This window comes from Poromitra crassiceps, assembly GCF_964638095.1.
Source record: "Poromitra crassiceps genome assembly, chromosome: 16".
In the NCBI taxonomy this organism is placed as follows: domain Eukaryota; kingdom Metazoa; phylum Chordata; class Actinopteri; order Beryciformes; family Melamphaidae; genus Poromitra; species Poromitra crassiceps.
Window position 1 is genome coordinate 265,136 of NC_139645.1, and position 17,771 is coordinate 282,906.

Here is a 17,771-nt window from a genome sequence, read left to right on the forward strand (position 1 = left end):
TCGGGAGGGAGTTGTTGGCACACAGTAGTTCTCGCCCTGACGGACAGTCCCTTTCGTCTCATGAATCGGAAGCACCAAGATGGGCCACCTCTGAAATGTTCAATTTTCATTTCGGTGGCGACTGTTTTGGCCTTCAGTCGGATCTGCACCGTGGAAACGCCTCGGCCGTCTGCTCTCTGGGTCAACAGCCAATCTTCAAGGGAATCTTCAAGTTCGGGCCATCTGCTTTTATGACCTCTGAAGGACTTTTTGGTCTTTTTGCACTGAGACAGTTCCTCCTGCTGCACCTTCCAACGCCTCACCATTGACTCGTTGATGCCAAGGTTACGTGCTGCTGCTCGATTTCCGTCTTTTAATGCGAGATTGACTGCTTTCAACTTGAAAGCTGCGTCGTGTGAATTTCTGCGTATCTTCCCCATGGTGAGTGAGAGAGAGTTACCGGTAGTGCACGACCCTTTGCTTCTACTGCTCCTCTTGTTGTGATTCCGGTCTGCTACTGAAATGAACTTTGAACCGGTAGGAGTAACCGGTTGATTTCCGCCAAATGATGTCAAGTCAAGTCAAATTTTATTTATATAGCACCTTTCATACACAAAGGCAATTCAAGGTGCTTTACAAAAAAATAATCGAAAAAACAAGCAGCAAAGCAATGCACATAAAATGTGCTGATGAAGCTGTGTAACCTGTAAAATCCATCGATTTTGGAGGTCACCGAGTGGCCGTTTGCTTACCGTAATTACCATATGTAAGGGTTCATGCACAGAGGGGATTGTCGGGAAAGAGATGGCTGTTTGAGGAAGCTCCCATTTACCGTATTAACATTTCAACAAAACAACATAACACAACACCACCTTTGTTTTTTTTTTACAGTGCACACAGTGTCCGCGGTGTGGTGAAAAGAGGGCAAGAGAGGAAATTAAAACAGAAGTGGATTTATAGTTAGAAAGAGTGCTAAAAAAGAGAGATTTTATTTTTATTTTATTTATTTTTTCTGAAAAAATCCATAGATAAGCCGCACCGTTATATAAGCCGCAGGGCCAAAAAACGGGGAAAAAGCCGCGGCTTATAGTCCGGAATTTACGGTATTTATTCCTATGCCTGTACATACATTCTGGAAAACTGTGAAAGAGGGCCGAAATAAAGTACTCCTCCTCCTACTACTACTTGACCATTACTTCGCCTGATATTCAGACAGAATTGTCAACTCGTACACTAGTTTCCATCTTTTAGTCTGAGATTGCTCTGTTTGTGTTCTTCCTATGACGGATCTCCCCAGGGGAATTCCAACCAATCACTAGAGAGTTAGTTACTCCAGTCGGGCGAACATAAGAAAAAAGAAAAGAAAAAAAAACTTAAGTAAATGCCCTCCAAGCAGTGTGCCGTTTGGATTTCAAAGTAATTGGTACTTGTAATCAATTTAAAACAGCCTCGGCAGCAGGCAACATCCGCAGCCATTGTTGTTTATACTCTTCCATTATTATGGATCCCACCAGTCTTGGCGGCAACAACCGCACTTGACAACTGCTGGTCCCGCCTGTTCAGCCCAGTCTCTTAGAAAAATGTCAAATGTTTGTCCATGGCCTGAAAACGTATCTATTTCACAATTTCAGCTCAAAATTTTTGAAATGGAAAAGTTGTTTTGGTTTTTGGTGGGTTTTGGGTTAGGTTTAGGGTTTAGGTGGTCGGGAGACTCCCTGAGTCGGAGACCCCTTCGGCGATTCCCGAAGGGGGTCAGAGAAATAGTTGGAGACCAGGGGGACTAATGGGGTCTGGTCAGAGACCCCCGGCGGGCCCCTCTCCCATGCCCCATGCTTAACCCTACCTCAGATCCAAACCCTAAACCTAGCCTGGCTATCGCCGGCGGAGGCATAAAAAGTGACGTCCAACCTGTTTAGCCAGAACTGAATCCACTTTATTGGAGCAATAATTCACCTTACAGGAGGAGACTTTTTGCAGACTTTTTATTGATTTGCCTACCTAGGACAAAAAACGAATCGCATTCTGTAGACTGTCAGAGGGAGTCTAACCCAGAGATATTCTGTAGGCTGTCAGAGGGAGTCTAACCGAGAGATATTCTGCAGACTGTCAGAGGGAGTCTAACCCAGAGATATTCTGCAGACTGTCAGAGGGAGTCTAACCCAGAGATATTCTGCAGACTGTCAGAGGGAGTCTAACCCAGAGATATTCTGTAGGCTGTCAGAGGGAGTCTAACCCAGAGATATTCTGTAGGCTGTCAGAGGGAGTCTAACCCAGAGATATTCTGTAGACTGTCAGAGGGAGTCTAACCCAGAGATATTCTGTAGGCTGTCAGAGGGAGTCTAACCCAGAGATATTCTGTAGGCTGTCAGAGGGAGTCTAACCCAGAGATATTCTGTAGACTGTCAGAGGGAGTCTAACCCAGAGATATTCTGTAGGCTGTCAGAGGGAGTCTAACCCAGAGATATTCTGTAGGCTGTCAGAGGGAGTCTAACCCAGAGATATTCTGTAGGCTGTCAGAGGGAGTCTAACCCAGAGATATTCTGTAGGCTGTCAGAGGGAGTCTAACCCAGAGATATTCTGTAGGCTGTCAGAGGGAGTCTAACCCAGAGATATTCTGTAGGCTGTCAGAGGGAGTCTAACCCAGAGATATTCTGTAGGCTGTCAGAGGGAGTCTAACCCAGAGATATTCTGTAGGCTGTCAGAGGGAGTCTAACCCAGAGATATTCTGCAGACTGTCAGAGGGAGTCTAACCCAGAGATATTCTGTAGACTGTCAGAGGGAGTCTAACCCAGAGATATTCTGTAGGCTGTCAGAGGGAGTCTAACCCAGAGATATTCTGTAGGCTGTCAGAGGGAGTCTAACCCAGAGATATTCTGTAGGCTGTCAGAGGGAGTCTAACCCAGAGATATTCTGCAGACTGTCAGAGGGAGTCTAACCCAGAGATATTCTGTAGACTGTCAGAGGGAGTCTAACCCAGAGATATTCTGCAGACTGTCAGAGGGAGAGGCTCTGGGTGGGAGACCGGCCCGCTCGTGGATGAAAGCACTAACACTTGTTAGCTACATGAGAAATTCAGACAATTAGGATTCTCAGAGATACACCAAGAGAAACAGGCTTTGTCCGTTTGCTTTCCACGCTGCAGACGGAGCTGATAACTATCTTGTAATATCCCGGGCTGGGGTGAGCCGTGGCCACTGGCCGGGGAGCGCACAATGAAGCCAGGTTCATCTGAGTAGAGTTACAGCCCAGATAAAACGGCGTTAACAGCTGCCTTTATCCGCCCGCCAAGCCACATATCAATTACTCTGATCAAACAATCCACCGTCATTCGCTCTGTCGACCTGCGTGAACATTATGAATAAATCATCATAAACACCAAGTCCTTCTGCGTTTGATTCTATCAGATGGTGGAAACATGACTGAGGCTGCCAGCAGGGAGGCATCACAACAACACAGTAAAGGATCCTAACCATGTGAGAGCAACTTACTGGAGGCAAATACAGATGTTAGCTGTTTCCAACATGATGGTTGGATTTCTTTCTGTTTGTTTGCACCAGTAAAGCTCATGGCACACCAATCAAACATTCTCCAACAATTGCCAATGGCAGTTTTTGGAGAATGTTTGATTGGTGTGCCATGGGCTAAATATTATAGACAAACAAGGATTGAACATGTTGAATCTGAGCAAACATCTCCAACCAAGGACAGACAGCCATGGCACACAAAACAAACATCTGACCAAACATCTTCAACCAAGGACAGACAGCCATGGCACACAAAACAAGCATCTGACCAAACATATCCAACCAAGGACAGACAGCCATGGCACACAAAACAACCAAACATCTCCAACCAAGGACAGACAGCCATGGCACACAAAACAACCAAACATATCCAACCAAGGACAGAGAGCCATGGCACACAAAACAACCAAACATCTCCAACCAAGGACAGACAGCCATGGCACACAAAACAACCAAACATCTCGAACCAAGGACAGACAGCCATGGCACACAAAACAACCAAACATCTCCAACCAAAGACAGACAGCCATGCCACACAAAACAACCAAACATCTCCAACCAAGGACAGACAGCCATGGCACACAAAACAACCAAACATCTCCAACCAAAGACAGACAGCCATGGCACACAAAACAACCAAACATCTCCAACCAAGGACAGACAGCCATGGCACACAAAACAACCAAACATCTCCAACCAAGGACAGAGAGCCATGGCACACAAAACAACCAAACATCTCCAACCAAGGACAGACAGCCATGGCACACAAAACAACCAAACATCTCCAACCAAGGACAGACAGCCATGGCACACAAAACAAGCATCTGTGTTTGTCTGTGTTTGTTGTAGAATGTTTGATTGGTGTGACATGGGCTATATATATATATATATATATATATATATATATATATATATATATATATATATATATATATCACGTTCTAAACCGGACCTTGCACCCATAATTATTTTACAGCGGGGCATTAAAAAATAAGGTGGATAGATAATCTGTGAAACATTTACAGTGTAAGTGTTACCAAAATATCTTTGTTTTCCACATTGACCTGTACGCTAACTCTACTTTGATCTGTCAAAGGATGTGAGTGTTTAGTTGATTCCAGGTTGGCCTAGCTGTTGTAATGCTCAGAGCAGGTAACCTGGGCTCTAGAGCTGTCAGCAGGTAGCCTGGGCTCTAGAGCTGTCAGCAGGTAGCCTGGGCTCTAGAGCTGTCAGCAGGTAGCCTGGGCTCTGGGCCTACATTACAGACCTACTGTACATTACACATACTGTACATTACACAGACCTACTGTACATTACAGACCGGTACATTACAGACCTACTGTACATTACAGTAGACCTACTGTACATTAGCAACTCTGTTCATTTCTGCTGCTACTGGAGCAGCTAAGCTAAGCTAGCGCTAGCCGCTCTCTGTGACCTGTAGTCCAGGTTCATATGAGTTCACGGGACTCGTTAGGCTAATTGTCACAAAATGAGGAATGCATGAATGGTGGACATTTTGATCATAAACAAAGTGTGCCATTGTGGATGAAAACACAATGCCCCCCGCTGTCAGCACCCCCGCTAATTACCCCACATTAGGGCTTTTAAGTCCCACTGCGGGTGAATACCTCGCAGCTGACTCCACTTTCTGCTCAAGTTGGGATTTATTTTCCTTTTTCATGAGTCAGCTAAGACAGTGATCCTTCACTTTCTTCACATTAGAGCCACAGACCCTGAACCCATTTGACAAGATGTTGCCTCTGATCCCAATCTAAGAATATTTATATTGTCAAATTTAGTCCAGAACTCCATGACCTCCATGTCTGTATTGCAGGTAGAGATATAACACTTGAACTATGATCAAAGCATTCATTCTGCTACATTCTCTGTGTTCACTTCTTATAAATGGAATATTGTTGAAGTTGAACAATTCATCAGCTTTGCTGGGGACACCTTGGAACCCCATCAAGGACCCCTGGTGGTCCCTCCTGGAGGGCTCCTTCGTTTAGAGTTTGAGCTGTTGTCCTCAGGTCGTCGGCTGAAGCTGCGTTCACACCGACCTATTAAAGTTTTTCGCTGGCATCGAGTTTACATACAAAGTCAATGCAAATCGCTGGGCGACTGTCCATCGACATTTCATAAAATGTCAACTCGAGCGAAATTACACTGGCATCAGTCGCTCGCTGTTCAACGCCGTTTTCCTGCCGTGTGAGAGTGAGTCAAGGATCACACTGGCTTGGAACAAACCGCTGGTTTATTGTGTGGCAACAGACTGCCCACTTATGCACTTTTGCCAATGCTGCTACCTGTTGTACTTTTTAAAGTCTCTCTGCCTCTATTGCCCTGTTTTTAGGTTTCTGTCCTTTATTTTCTTTTTTACGTTTGTATGTCGTATGATATGTGTGTTTTATATTACCTGGCTGCAAATCAATTTCCCTGCGAGGGGACAATAAAGTTACCTTTGACCTTTGACCCGGACACCATGTTGAGAACCAATTATCTAAGAGGATTGTTAAGATGACGGATGCTGCAGTCTGTTAGCAGAAAATCAAATGGAAGATGTGCCTGTTACTGCGGGTCAGACAGCTGTCAAAACCTGGAACTTTGAAATGAAAGAATCAAAAATGTATTTTAGATTTCAAATCAAGTTTATCAGCATCATCGTTATATAATGTCACCATCTAAAACAAAGTCAGTGTCTGAACTTAGTGTTCAACTAGTCCAGTAATAATGTAACTTGACCTCTCACAAATCGCAACAAAAACAAACTCAATGGATTTTGTGTCCTCAATATGTTCTGAATGAATAAAGGGATAATTTAGACAAATGAACCACGCCCACTTTAACCACGCCCACTTCATTAACCACGCCCACTTCAATAACCACGCCCACTTCAACATTTAACTAGTCGTTCATACTTTAAAGCCCCCCTCCAGTCAGTTTTTCCTCCCTGTACAACATTGATGTTGTTCTAAAACGTTCATGTGACGTGCTGTAACAAAGCATGACATCATCACAGCTCTGATGATGACATACTGTAACAAAGCATGACATCACAGCTCTGATGATGACATGCTGTAACAAAGCATGACATCATCACAGCTCTGATGATGACGTGCTGTAACAAAGCATGACATCATCACAACTCTGATGATGACATGCTGTAACAAAGCATGTCATCATCACAGCTCTGATGATGACGTGCTGTAACAAAGCATGACATCATCACAGCTCTGATGATGACGTGCTTTGTTACAGCATGTCATCATCACAGCTCTGATGATGACATGCTGTAACAAAGCATGATGTCATCATCACAGCTCTGATGACATGCTGTAACAAAGCATGTCATCACAGCTGTGATGATGACATGCTGTAACAAAGCATGATGTCATCATCACAGCTGTGATGATGACATGCTGTAACATCATGACATACTGCAACATCATGGCTGGAGAACTGTTGTCCAAAAAGGATAAGAGCCTCACTCCTACCTTCAATACAATCTTTGTCTCCCTTCCAGACGGTAGACCGGAAAGAGTATGGCTGCCTCTATCTCCGCAAAATGTTCGTCCAAAAGGCACAATATTGTTCTTATAAATATCAACAACCAGCCAACAGGTATCAAAGCTGGTGGGTTTATATGGAAAATATATGGAAAAAGCGTAACTCGAACTGGTTAAAAGTGACTATCGTGGCGTTTTGAGCCAGAACGAATGGCCAGAACACTTTGTTAGCAAACATAGCGGCCAAGCTAACGGCAGATTGTATTCAGTGTAATATTAAATATTGTATTTGTCTATGACACATCCGCATACGTGAGCATTGACAACCATAAAGTCTGACGTCAGCACCCGTTTCTAGCGCGTGACCACATTGAGCCCAAAATAAGGTTATTTGTCAACAGAATACAGCGGTGAACCCTTTGGCTAATTAGTGGAGCAGGAAAAAACACGGCTACACATGAAATCTCTTCAAAATGACTCAACTGACTGGAGGGGGCTTTAAGCTTTAAACAGGTCACCACTGCCCCATGACCTCACCATGACCTCACCATGACCTCACCATGATCATAACCCGCCACCATGCAACATTTCATACAGTAGGAGAGAGTTTCCAATTTGTGGAAATATCAAAAAATAAAAATGGCAATGTCAATTTTCACCATGTGAAGGGTTTTGCAGGCCAGCACATATCTGCCAAAGTAAACAGCTGCAAACGATCACGTTACAGAACGTTATTAGACAGTCATGACAGGCTCTTCTGGGCCAGGGTCAGTGGGTCTTTTACACAGCAGCCACTTTGTGTCTAAAAGCCAGGGTAAACACATGGTGCAACCAAAACATTAATGAGGGGTTCCAACTTCTAATCCATTTAGGTTTTCCACTGCTGGGGCCCTCATTAATGTTTTGGTTGCACCGTTACTTCCTGCCTTTGAGCCATAAAATGGCCGCTGTGGAAAAGGCCCATTTTATGAAATGTCGATGGACAAATAAAATGGTGGATGAAATCCCTTGGTTCATATGCTTAACCCGGAAGTGGATGTGATCATGTGACCGTGGCTCTCTAGACCTTATTCCAATGACGTATCTCACGTACGGGCACGCCCAGCGCTGCCATATTGTTGACATTCCACAGCGCGCTGTTTAAAAGTGACTGACAGCTGTCATAGCTTAGGACGCTAGCCAGCGTTACTTACTAGCCTATTGAATGCCGTTTTTACTGCGTCAGGAGCTATTTCACGACAGCGATAGTGTGCTGTGTAATAATACACGGCTGTAGTAATAGCAGCAATAAAAGCCCGGGTGTTAGCTACTAGCTACTGTCCACAAACATGAAGGGAAAGAGACTAGAGGCTAACGTTAGTAGCAAACATTGGGCTCATGCAAGCAAGCGTCAGATCATATCAAACAAACATTTAACGTTACGGTTATTTACCTTTGCTGTCATGACAATGTTTGATGATGATGATGTCGTTGGTGGCACAAAAGTAAAAATGTCAGACCAACCACAGATGAAATAGTTATAGGACTCAAGCGATTTGAAAGCCTTCAGCTCCTGAGATACTGTACAATACTGTATTCACAAGGTAGTTATAAATGTCCGGTACGTTATACTTAAGCAATATAGCATGAGAGCCAGTGTGTTGTGGCAAATACTGTATATCCCGCTGATCAGTTGTTATCCCACTCGGCCTGCGGCCTCGTGGGATAACAACTGATCAGCGGGATATATGCCACAACACACGCTGCTCGAGTGCTATATTGCTTTTATAAAACGGTTTCCAAGTATGATAATATAAATATAATAATAATACTATAAGTCCGACTGGCATGGTATTCTGATAGAGTCAGTTGAAACACTACTGTAAGGCGGGACCTCTAGCAAGAAGATAGACGTGCGGGTGATTTGATTGGATCGTTCTGGAGACTGAAGTTGACATTGGCCAATCCTGGCGATTGCTGAGAAGCTGAGAGCTTTCTGGAAACCCCGACAGGCAGCTCGAGCGCAGCGCTGCATTCTCAGCGCTTGCTGAGAAGCTGAGTGCTTTCTGCAAAGCCGTTACGGGGTTAAATGCGGGGTTAACAGCCTTTTTTTTGCAAAGAAGACATTAGCCCGCATCTATTCTTGTACAAAACATATTTTTCTGCGAAGTATTAGTAAAGTTATAAGCGAAGATCGATTCACAAGGATCTGACAGCTGTCTCCACCATTTGTTTTTTTTGAGGTAACCAAAGGCTTTTAGTAAGAGAGTTGCCATGGCAACCAATAACCCATGGCCATGGGTTATTGGAGTGGGTTATTGGATTTATACAATGGCTGTGAACCAATCAGATTGCTTGATTTGAGAGAGCCGTTTTATAATTAGCAATATAATGTACTTTAATACGTACGTAATTTACTCTAAGTCAGTTTTTTATAGGGGTCCGCACCTCCGACCAAACTTATTTTTTCATCACTTCTCTTTAACGAAGCCATAACTGTTGCTATACGCTCGGCCAGACTACGTTACAGCTGCGGTTTGTCAACAATATGGCGCCGTCCGCGGTTATCGAATAAGGTCTATTGGGAAGAAATGGGGGGGGGGGGGTATTAGCGTAAGATTCCTCACCGGTCGGGGGCTTTTCAGTTGCCCTGTCCCGCCCCAGGTGGGCTAAGATATCTACTTGTGTAGCACAAGTTACTCCCCTCCTCCCCATCACAGGGTTAGAGTTACCCTCCCCATCACACCATCATTACTCACCTCTAAACTCTGAGCTCTCAGGTTTCTCTCTGCCCACGCTCCACTGACCTTTATTTACCAGCTGCTCTGTCACATGCACGCTCGGACACACACAGACGCACGCATGCACACACACACACACGCTCACACACACCGACGCACGCATGCACACACACACACACACACACGCTCGCACACATGCACACACACACATGCTCACACACACCGACGCACGCATGCACACACACACACGCTCGCACACACACAGACGCACGCATGCACACACACACACGCTCACACACACCGACGCACGCATGCACACACACGCTCGCACACACCGACGCACGCATGCACACACACACACACACGCTCACACACACAGACGCACGCATGCACACACACACACACACACGCTCGCACACACAGACGCACACACACACACGCTCGCACACAAAGACGCATGCATGCACACACAGATGCACACACGCTCTCTCACACACACACACACACACACACACACACACACACACACACACACACACACACACACACACACACACACACACACCAGTATGACCTCAGTCTGTACTGGTTTCTATGGGAGTACAGAAAAGTGATTATGTGATCTGTCTCTGGATTAAGATAGAGGAGCGGGAGTGGGCGTGGTTTAGGGTTAGTGGGAGTGGGCGTGGTTTAGGGTTAGTGGGAGTGGGCGTGGTTTAGGGTTAGTGGGAGTGGGCGTGGTTTAGGGTTAGTGGGAGTGGGCGTGGTTTAGGGTTAGTGGGCGTGGTTTGTATCGCAACTTAAGTCACCTTAAATCCAGCAAATGTGTTTTCTAATGTAATATTCATTGGCAAGGCACTTACTGGCATTTGGCATATTATGAAATAGATTACACACATGTTACTGAATATTGATTGAAATACAGTACAAGGTAAACCTTTTTTTTTCTCCAATATTTCAACATTTTGTATTTATTTATTTTACAGAGGAAAATTACATACAGCTTAAAGCTACAGGCTCCAAGCTTCAGTTTGATGTATAGGTTGTGGAGGTATGACAGAAATCCAGCTGCCACACCAGCTAACCCTAACCCACCAGGCTTTAGTCTCTGTGGGGGTGACTACAGAATAACCATCACTTCCAGTACCGTGTAGTCAATGAAAGCACAAGTTAGTGAAATCAAAGTACCAGGGTTAGGGCTAAAAGTAAAGTACCAGGGTTAGGGCTAAAAGCCATGTGTTGCAAACAGAACAGGCATTTTTATCTTGTGGCCTTTCAACCCAAACCATGACCATAAACACCAAGTTGTTTTCATTGCCTAACCTTAACCGAATGCCTTAACACACCTTATCTGCCATGCCACCCCCCGCCCCCGTTGGGACAGTAAAGTAAGCCTAACTCACCTGTTGGGACAGTAAAGTAAGCCTAACTCACCTGTTGGGACAGTAAAGTAAGCCTGACTGACCTGTTGGGACAGTAAAGTAAGCCTGACTCACCTGTTGGGACAGTAAAGTAAGCCTGACTGACCTGTTGGGACAGTAAAGTAAGCCTGGCTCACCTGTTGGGACAGTAAAGTAAGCCTGACTGACCTGTTGGGACAGTAAAGTAAGCCTGGCTCACCTGTTGGGACAGTAAAGTAAGCCTGACTCACCTGTTGGGACAGTAAAGTAAGCCTGACTCACCTGTTGGGACAGTAAAGTAAGCCTGACTGACCTGTTGGGACAGTAAAGTAAGCCTGGCTCACCTGTTGGGACAGTAAAGTAAGCCTGACTGACCTGTTGGGACAGTAAAGTAAGCCTGACTCACCCGTTGGGACAGTAAAGTAAGCCTGACTCACCTGTTGGGACAGTAAAGTAAGCCTGACTCACCTGTTGGGACAGTAAAGTAAGCCTGACTCACCTGTTGGGACAGTAAAGTAAGCCTGACTCACCTGTTGGGACAGTAAAGTAAGCCTGACTCACCTGTTGGGACAGTAAAGTAAGCCTGACTCACCCGTTGGGACAGGCACAGCCGGCCACACAGGGCTCGTGGGCGGAGCAGGTGAGGTTGAGCAGGTGGGACTCACAGGTCTGCTCACAGGCGGTGCCCCCCCAGGCTCCGCCCCCCTCCAGCAGGACCCCGTCCTCCCCCGCAGAGCAGTTCAGGTACAGCTGACCCCCCGGACACATCGTGTCTGCAAGAGGACGAGGGTCAATCTGAAGCATAGAGTAGGGCATTCATGACGACTGCATTTTAGTAGTCATCGCCTGCTCCTAGGGCTGTTCAATTTTGCCTAAAACAAAAATTTGACGATTTTTTCTCTCAAACTCGATTTTCGATTTTTTTATACTATTATACTTCTAAACATTTGTTGCCCTGCAGAGCTCTTTTTCCCCCTTTTTTCCATAAGTGACAATTTACGCTTTTACTCTGAAGACAGAACAACCCAACTTCCTGTTTTAGCTTGCCGCTGCTATGCCTAACTTCCTGGCTGTTGCTTGCTAACCTGCAGTCACTTTGACACTGGTGGATTTGCGTGTGCCTCCGTGACATAATTATATTAGCAGTGTCTAAGCGACCACCCGTGCTCGGAGTTATATCTGTACTAGAATAACACAAAGTCACAACAGGAATGCGTGGAACTGCGATAGCAGTTAGGGGGAAATTCAGACACACTGGGACAGGTGAGTCAGCTGAGGCTGATAACTCACAGCCATGAATACAGCCAATCTATCAGTACTCTGTGGCCTCACGTGTTGTTTTGTTATTATGTGAACTGTAAAGGCAATGTTTCATCGTCCAGTGATAACGTCTGTGTTCGTGTGCGACTGTGCGCGCGTGAGTGTGTTGTGGCAATCGTTATCTTGCAGGCTACAGCCCGCAGTGCAACAAGCTGCGCTCAGTGCTCACTCTCTGCTTTTTGGTCGGAGGTGTTGAAATAAGTCCATTGCGCTGCTGTCTTTAGTAGCCAGTATCACAGCCTCTAGAGAGACTTTACAGCGGCTTTGTTGTCTTCCTGCAGCACGCGCGCGAAGCAAAGAAGTTTGTTTTCAAGTGCCATAAAACACAAAAGACGTTTTGCAAGAATGGATAAAGAAAATTCTGTGAAGTCACTCAAAACGACACTGTTTGAGAGACGGACTTTACAGGAGACGCATCGAGTGAAAGAGCTTGGACCAGATCACCCTGAGCTCGCCATTAAACAACAGGCTACAGACAGAGGAAGAAAATACACTCGGGTCTTTTTCAGACGTTTCTAGTAGCTAGTAACGTCCGTTACTACTTGCTTGATTTAGGGCTGGAGTGGACGATAATTCAATAGCCTATTATTGTTGTCTTTCAGTGGAATCATCGTGATGATATGAAGTTATTTTAATAGTGACATTTTTGCTGTCTAAATTGATGATGACAAGCAAATGTTACTTAAAAACTGATCAAATGAGGTATGGCAGGAATATTATTTGAAAATATAAGGTTTGTTTGACATCACCATTCAGTTCAATGAGATGAACACTGATTTTGCATACGTGAAACATATGATATTGATATTGAGAAGAATCCTTATGATTATCATATTGATTTCAACCCCATCGTATAGCCCTCCCTGGACAAAAATGCACCAGCCGCTACTGGTAATTACCCTGGTTGAAGTGTACATCGATTTTACGATTTTCACGTTTTTAACATCGTCCTAACAAATTAATTCGATTACGATTCAAAATTGATTTATCGTGCAGCCCTACCTACTCCCAGTACTTGACTAGTCGAATAGTCATGGGAGATATATAATATTTCTTTCACAAATAAAAAAAAATCTATTCTCGTCAAAAAAGGTCTCAAAAACAGCCAGTGATGGGGTAACTAATGTAGGCGGGACCAACCTGTGGGTCTGTGAAATAGCAGAGTCCTGATTAACTCTGAGTCTGTTTACAAATGAGCCACTAAACCCCCTATTTTCCGACCGACTTTGAGACCCCTGAAGTACAGACAGGTCGGGTTAGGTGGTTAGCTAGGTGGGAGCCAACACATCTGTCAGGGTTGAGCCCAAAACGCGGATGAAACAGATAATGTACTTTTTATGAGTACAAGTATCATCCAAGTACAATGTGTCAATATGCGTACTTGTGATTACAATGTGTCAATATGCGTACTTGTGATTACAATGTGTCAATATGCGTACTTGTGATTACAATGTGTCAATATGCGTACTTGTGATTACAATGTGTCAATATGCGTACTTGTGATTACAATGTGTCAATATGCGTACTTGTGATTACAATGTGTCAATATGCGTACTTGTGATTACAATGTGTCAATATGCGTACTTGTGATTACAATGTGTCAATATGCGTACTTGTGATTACAATGTGTCAATATGCATACTTGTGATTACAATGTGTCAATATGCGTACTTGTGATTACAATGTGTCAATATGCGTACTTGTGATTACAATGTGTCAATATGCGTACTTGTGATTACAATGTGTCAATATGCGTACTTGTGATTACAATGTGTCAATATGCGTACTTGTGATTACAATGTGTCAATATGCATACTTGTGATTACAATGTGTCAATATGCATACTTGTGATTACAATGTGTCAACATGCATACTTGTGATTACAATGTGTCAATATGCATACTTGTGATTACAATGTGTCAATATGCGTACTTGTGATTACAATGTGTCAATATGCGTACTTGTGATTACAATGTGTCAATATGCGTACTTGTGATTACAATGTGTCAATATGCGTACTTGTGATTACAATGTGTCAATATGCATACTTGTGATTACAATGTGTCAATATGCGTACTTGTGATTACAATGTGTCAATATGCATACTTGTGATTACAATGTGTCAATATGCATACTTGTGATTACAATGTGTCAATATGCATACTCGTGATTACAATGTGTCAATATGCGTACTCGTGATTACAATGTGTCAATATGCGTACTTGTGATTACAATGTGTCAATATGCATACTCGTGATTACAATGTGTCAATATGCGTACTCGTGATTACAATGTGTCAATATGCGTACTTGTGATTACAATGTGTCAATATGCGTACTTGTGATTACAATGTGTCAATATGCGTACTCGTGATTACAATGTGTCAATATGCGTACTTGTGATTACAATGTGTCAATATGCATACTTGTGATTACAATGTGTCAATATGCGTACTTGTGATTACAATGTGTCAATATGCGTACTTGTGATTACAATGTGTCAATATGCATACTTGTGATTACAATGTGTCAATATGCGTACTTGTGATTACAATGTGTCAATATGCGTACTTGTGATTACAATGTGTCAATATGCGTACTCGTGATTACAATGTGTCAACATGCGTACTTGTGATTACAATGTGTCAATATGCATACTTGTGATTACAATGTGTCAATATGCGTACTTGTGATTACAATGTGTCAATATGCGTACTTGTGATTACAATGTGTCAATATGCGTACTTGTGATTACAATGTGTCAATATGCGTACTTGTGATTACAATGTGTCAATATGCGTACTTGTGATTACAATGTGTCAATATGCATACTTGTGATTACAATGTGTCAATATGCATACTTGTGATTACAATGTGTCAACATGCATACTTGTGATTACAATGTGTCAATATGCATACTTGTGATTACAATGTGTCAATATGCGTACTTGTGATTACAATGTGTCAATATGCGTACTTGTGATTACAATGTGTCAATATGCGTACTTGTGATTACAATGTGTCAATATGCGTACTTGTGATTACAATGTGTCAATATGCATACTTGTGATTACAATGTGTCAATATGCGTACTTGTGATTACAATGTGTCAATATGCATACTTGTGATTACAATGTGTCAATATGCATACTTGTGATTACAATGTGTCAATATGCATACTCGTGATTACAATGTGTCAATATGCGTACTCGTGATTACAATGTGTCAATATGCGTACTTGTGATTACAATGTGTCAATACGCATACTCGTGATTACAATGTGTCAATATGCGTACTCGTGATTACAATGTGTCAATATGCGTACTTGTGATTACAATGTGTCAATATGCGTACTTGTGATTACAATGTGTCAATATGCGTACTCGTGATTACAATGTGTCAATATGCGTACTCGTGATTACAATGTGTCAATATGCATACTTGTGATTACAATGTGTCAATATGCGTACTTGTGATTACAATGTGTCAATATGCGTACTTGTGATTACAATGTGTCAATATGCATACTTGTGATTACAATGTGTCAATATGCGTACTTGTGATTACAATGTGTCAATATGCGTACTTGTGATTACAATGTGTCAATATGCGTACTCGTGATTACAATGTGTCAACATGCGTACTTGTGATTACAATGTGTGAATATGCGTACTTGTGATTACAATGTGTCAATATGCGTACTTGTGATTACAATGTGTCAATATGCGTACTTGTGATTACAATGTGTCAATATGCGTACTTGTGATTACAATGTGTCAATATGCATACTTGTGATTACAATGTGTGAATATGCGTACTTGTGATTACAATGTGTCAATATGCATACTTGTGATTACAATGTGTCAATATGCGTACTTGTGATTACAATGTGTCAATATGCGTACTCGTGATTACAATGTGTCAACATGCGTACTTGTGATTACAATGTGTCAATATGCATACTTGTGATTACAATGTGTCAATATGCGTACTTGTGATTACAATGTGTCAATATGCGTACTCGTGATTACAATGTGTCAATATGCGTACTCGTGATTACAATGTGTCAATATGCGTACTTGTGATTACAATGTGTCAATATGCGTACTTGTGATTACAATGTGTCAATATGCGTACTCGTGATTACAATGTGTCAATATGCGTACTCGTGATTACAATGTGTCAATATGCATACTTGTGATTACAATGTGTCAATATGCGTACTTGTGATTACAATGTGTCAATATGCGTACTTGTGATTACAATGTGTCAATATGCATACTTGTGATTACAATGTGTCAATATGCGTACTTGTGATTACAATGTGTCAATATGCGTACTTGTGATTACAATGTGTCAATATGCGTACTCGTGATTACAATGTGTCAACATGCGTACTTGTGATTACAATGTGTGAATATGCGTACTTGTGATTACAATGTGTCAATATGCGTACTTGTGATTACAATGTGTCAATATGCGTACTTGTGATTACAATGTGTCAATATGCGTACTTGTGATTACAATGTGTCAATATGCATACTTGTGATTACAATGTGTGAATATGCGTACTTGTGATTACAATGTGTCAATATGCATACTTGTGATTACAATGTGTCAATATGCGTACTTGTGATTACAATGTGTCAATATGCGTACTCGTGATTACAATGTGTCAACATGCGTACTTGTGATTACAATGTGTCAATATGCATACTTGTGATTACAATGTGTCAATATGCGTACTTGTGATTACAATGTGTCAATATGCGTACTCGTGATTACAATGTGTCAATATGCGTACTCGTGATTACAATGTGTCAATATGCGTACTTGTGATTACAATGTGTCAATATGCGTACTTGTGATTAGGGCTGGGTATCATTAACAAAATGGCCATACCAGTACCAATACCTTCAACTGATACGATACCAATAGAGCCCTTCATTCTATACCGGTTTTACTGCTGTTTTGTATGATTGTACTCCATAGCGTGATGTGTGTGTGTGTGTGTGTGTGTGTGTGTGTGTGTGTGTGTGTGTGGTCTAGACTAAATCAATTGTGAATCAGAGAAAATCAAGTTGTGAAAGTTTCAAACTCACCGGTGTGACGAATCTGAGGGAGCAGCTTCCCATTCTGACAGATCCTACAGGGAACAGAGAAGGTCAGTCTGTGAGCCCATTAGTGGTGGGCGATATGGTCCTCAAATAATATCACCATATTTCAGGGTATTTCTGCGATAACATTATTCTTGATGGTATGACAAAATATTGAAAAATATTGTATTATGAATTTCAAGAACATAAAATTGCAACAAAAT

General features: G+C 42.7%; 1 protein-coding gene across 1 annotated transcript in view; it reads right to left on the minus strand.

Moving 5' to 3' along the window:
• The window catches only part of otog (otogelin), a gene marked incomplete at both ends in the record, with an annotated part of 184,575 nt that overhangs the window by 89,746 nt on the left and 77,058 nt on the right, over positions 1-17,771 (minus strand). Inside the window, 2 exons of the mRNA XM_083652849.1 lie at positions 11,725-11,905; positions 17,554-17,597. Coding sequence (XP_083508975.1) covers positions 11,725-11,905; positions 17,554-17,597 — 225 coding nt within the window. The remainder of the gene's footprint in view (positions 1-11,724; positions 11,906-17,553; positions 17,598-17,771) is intronic.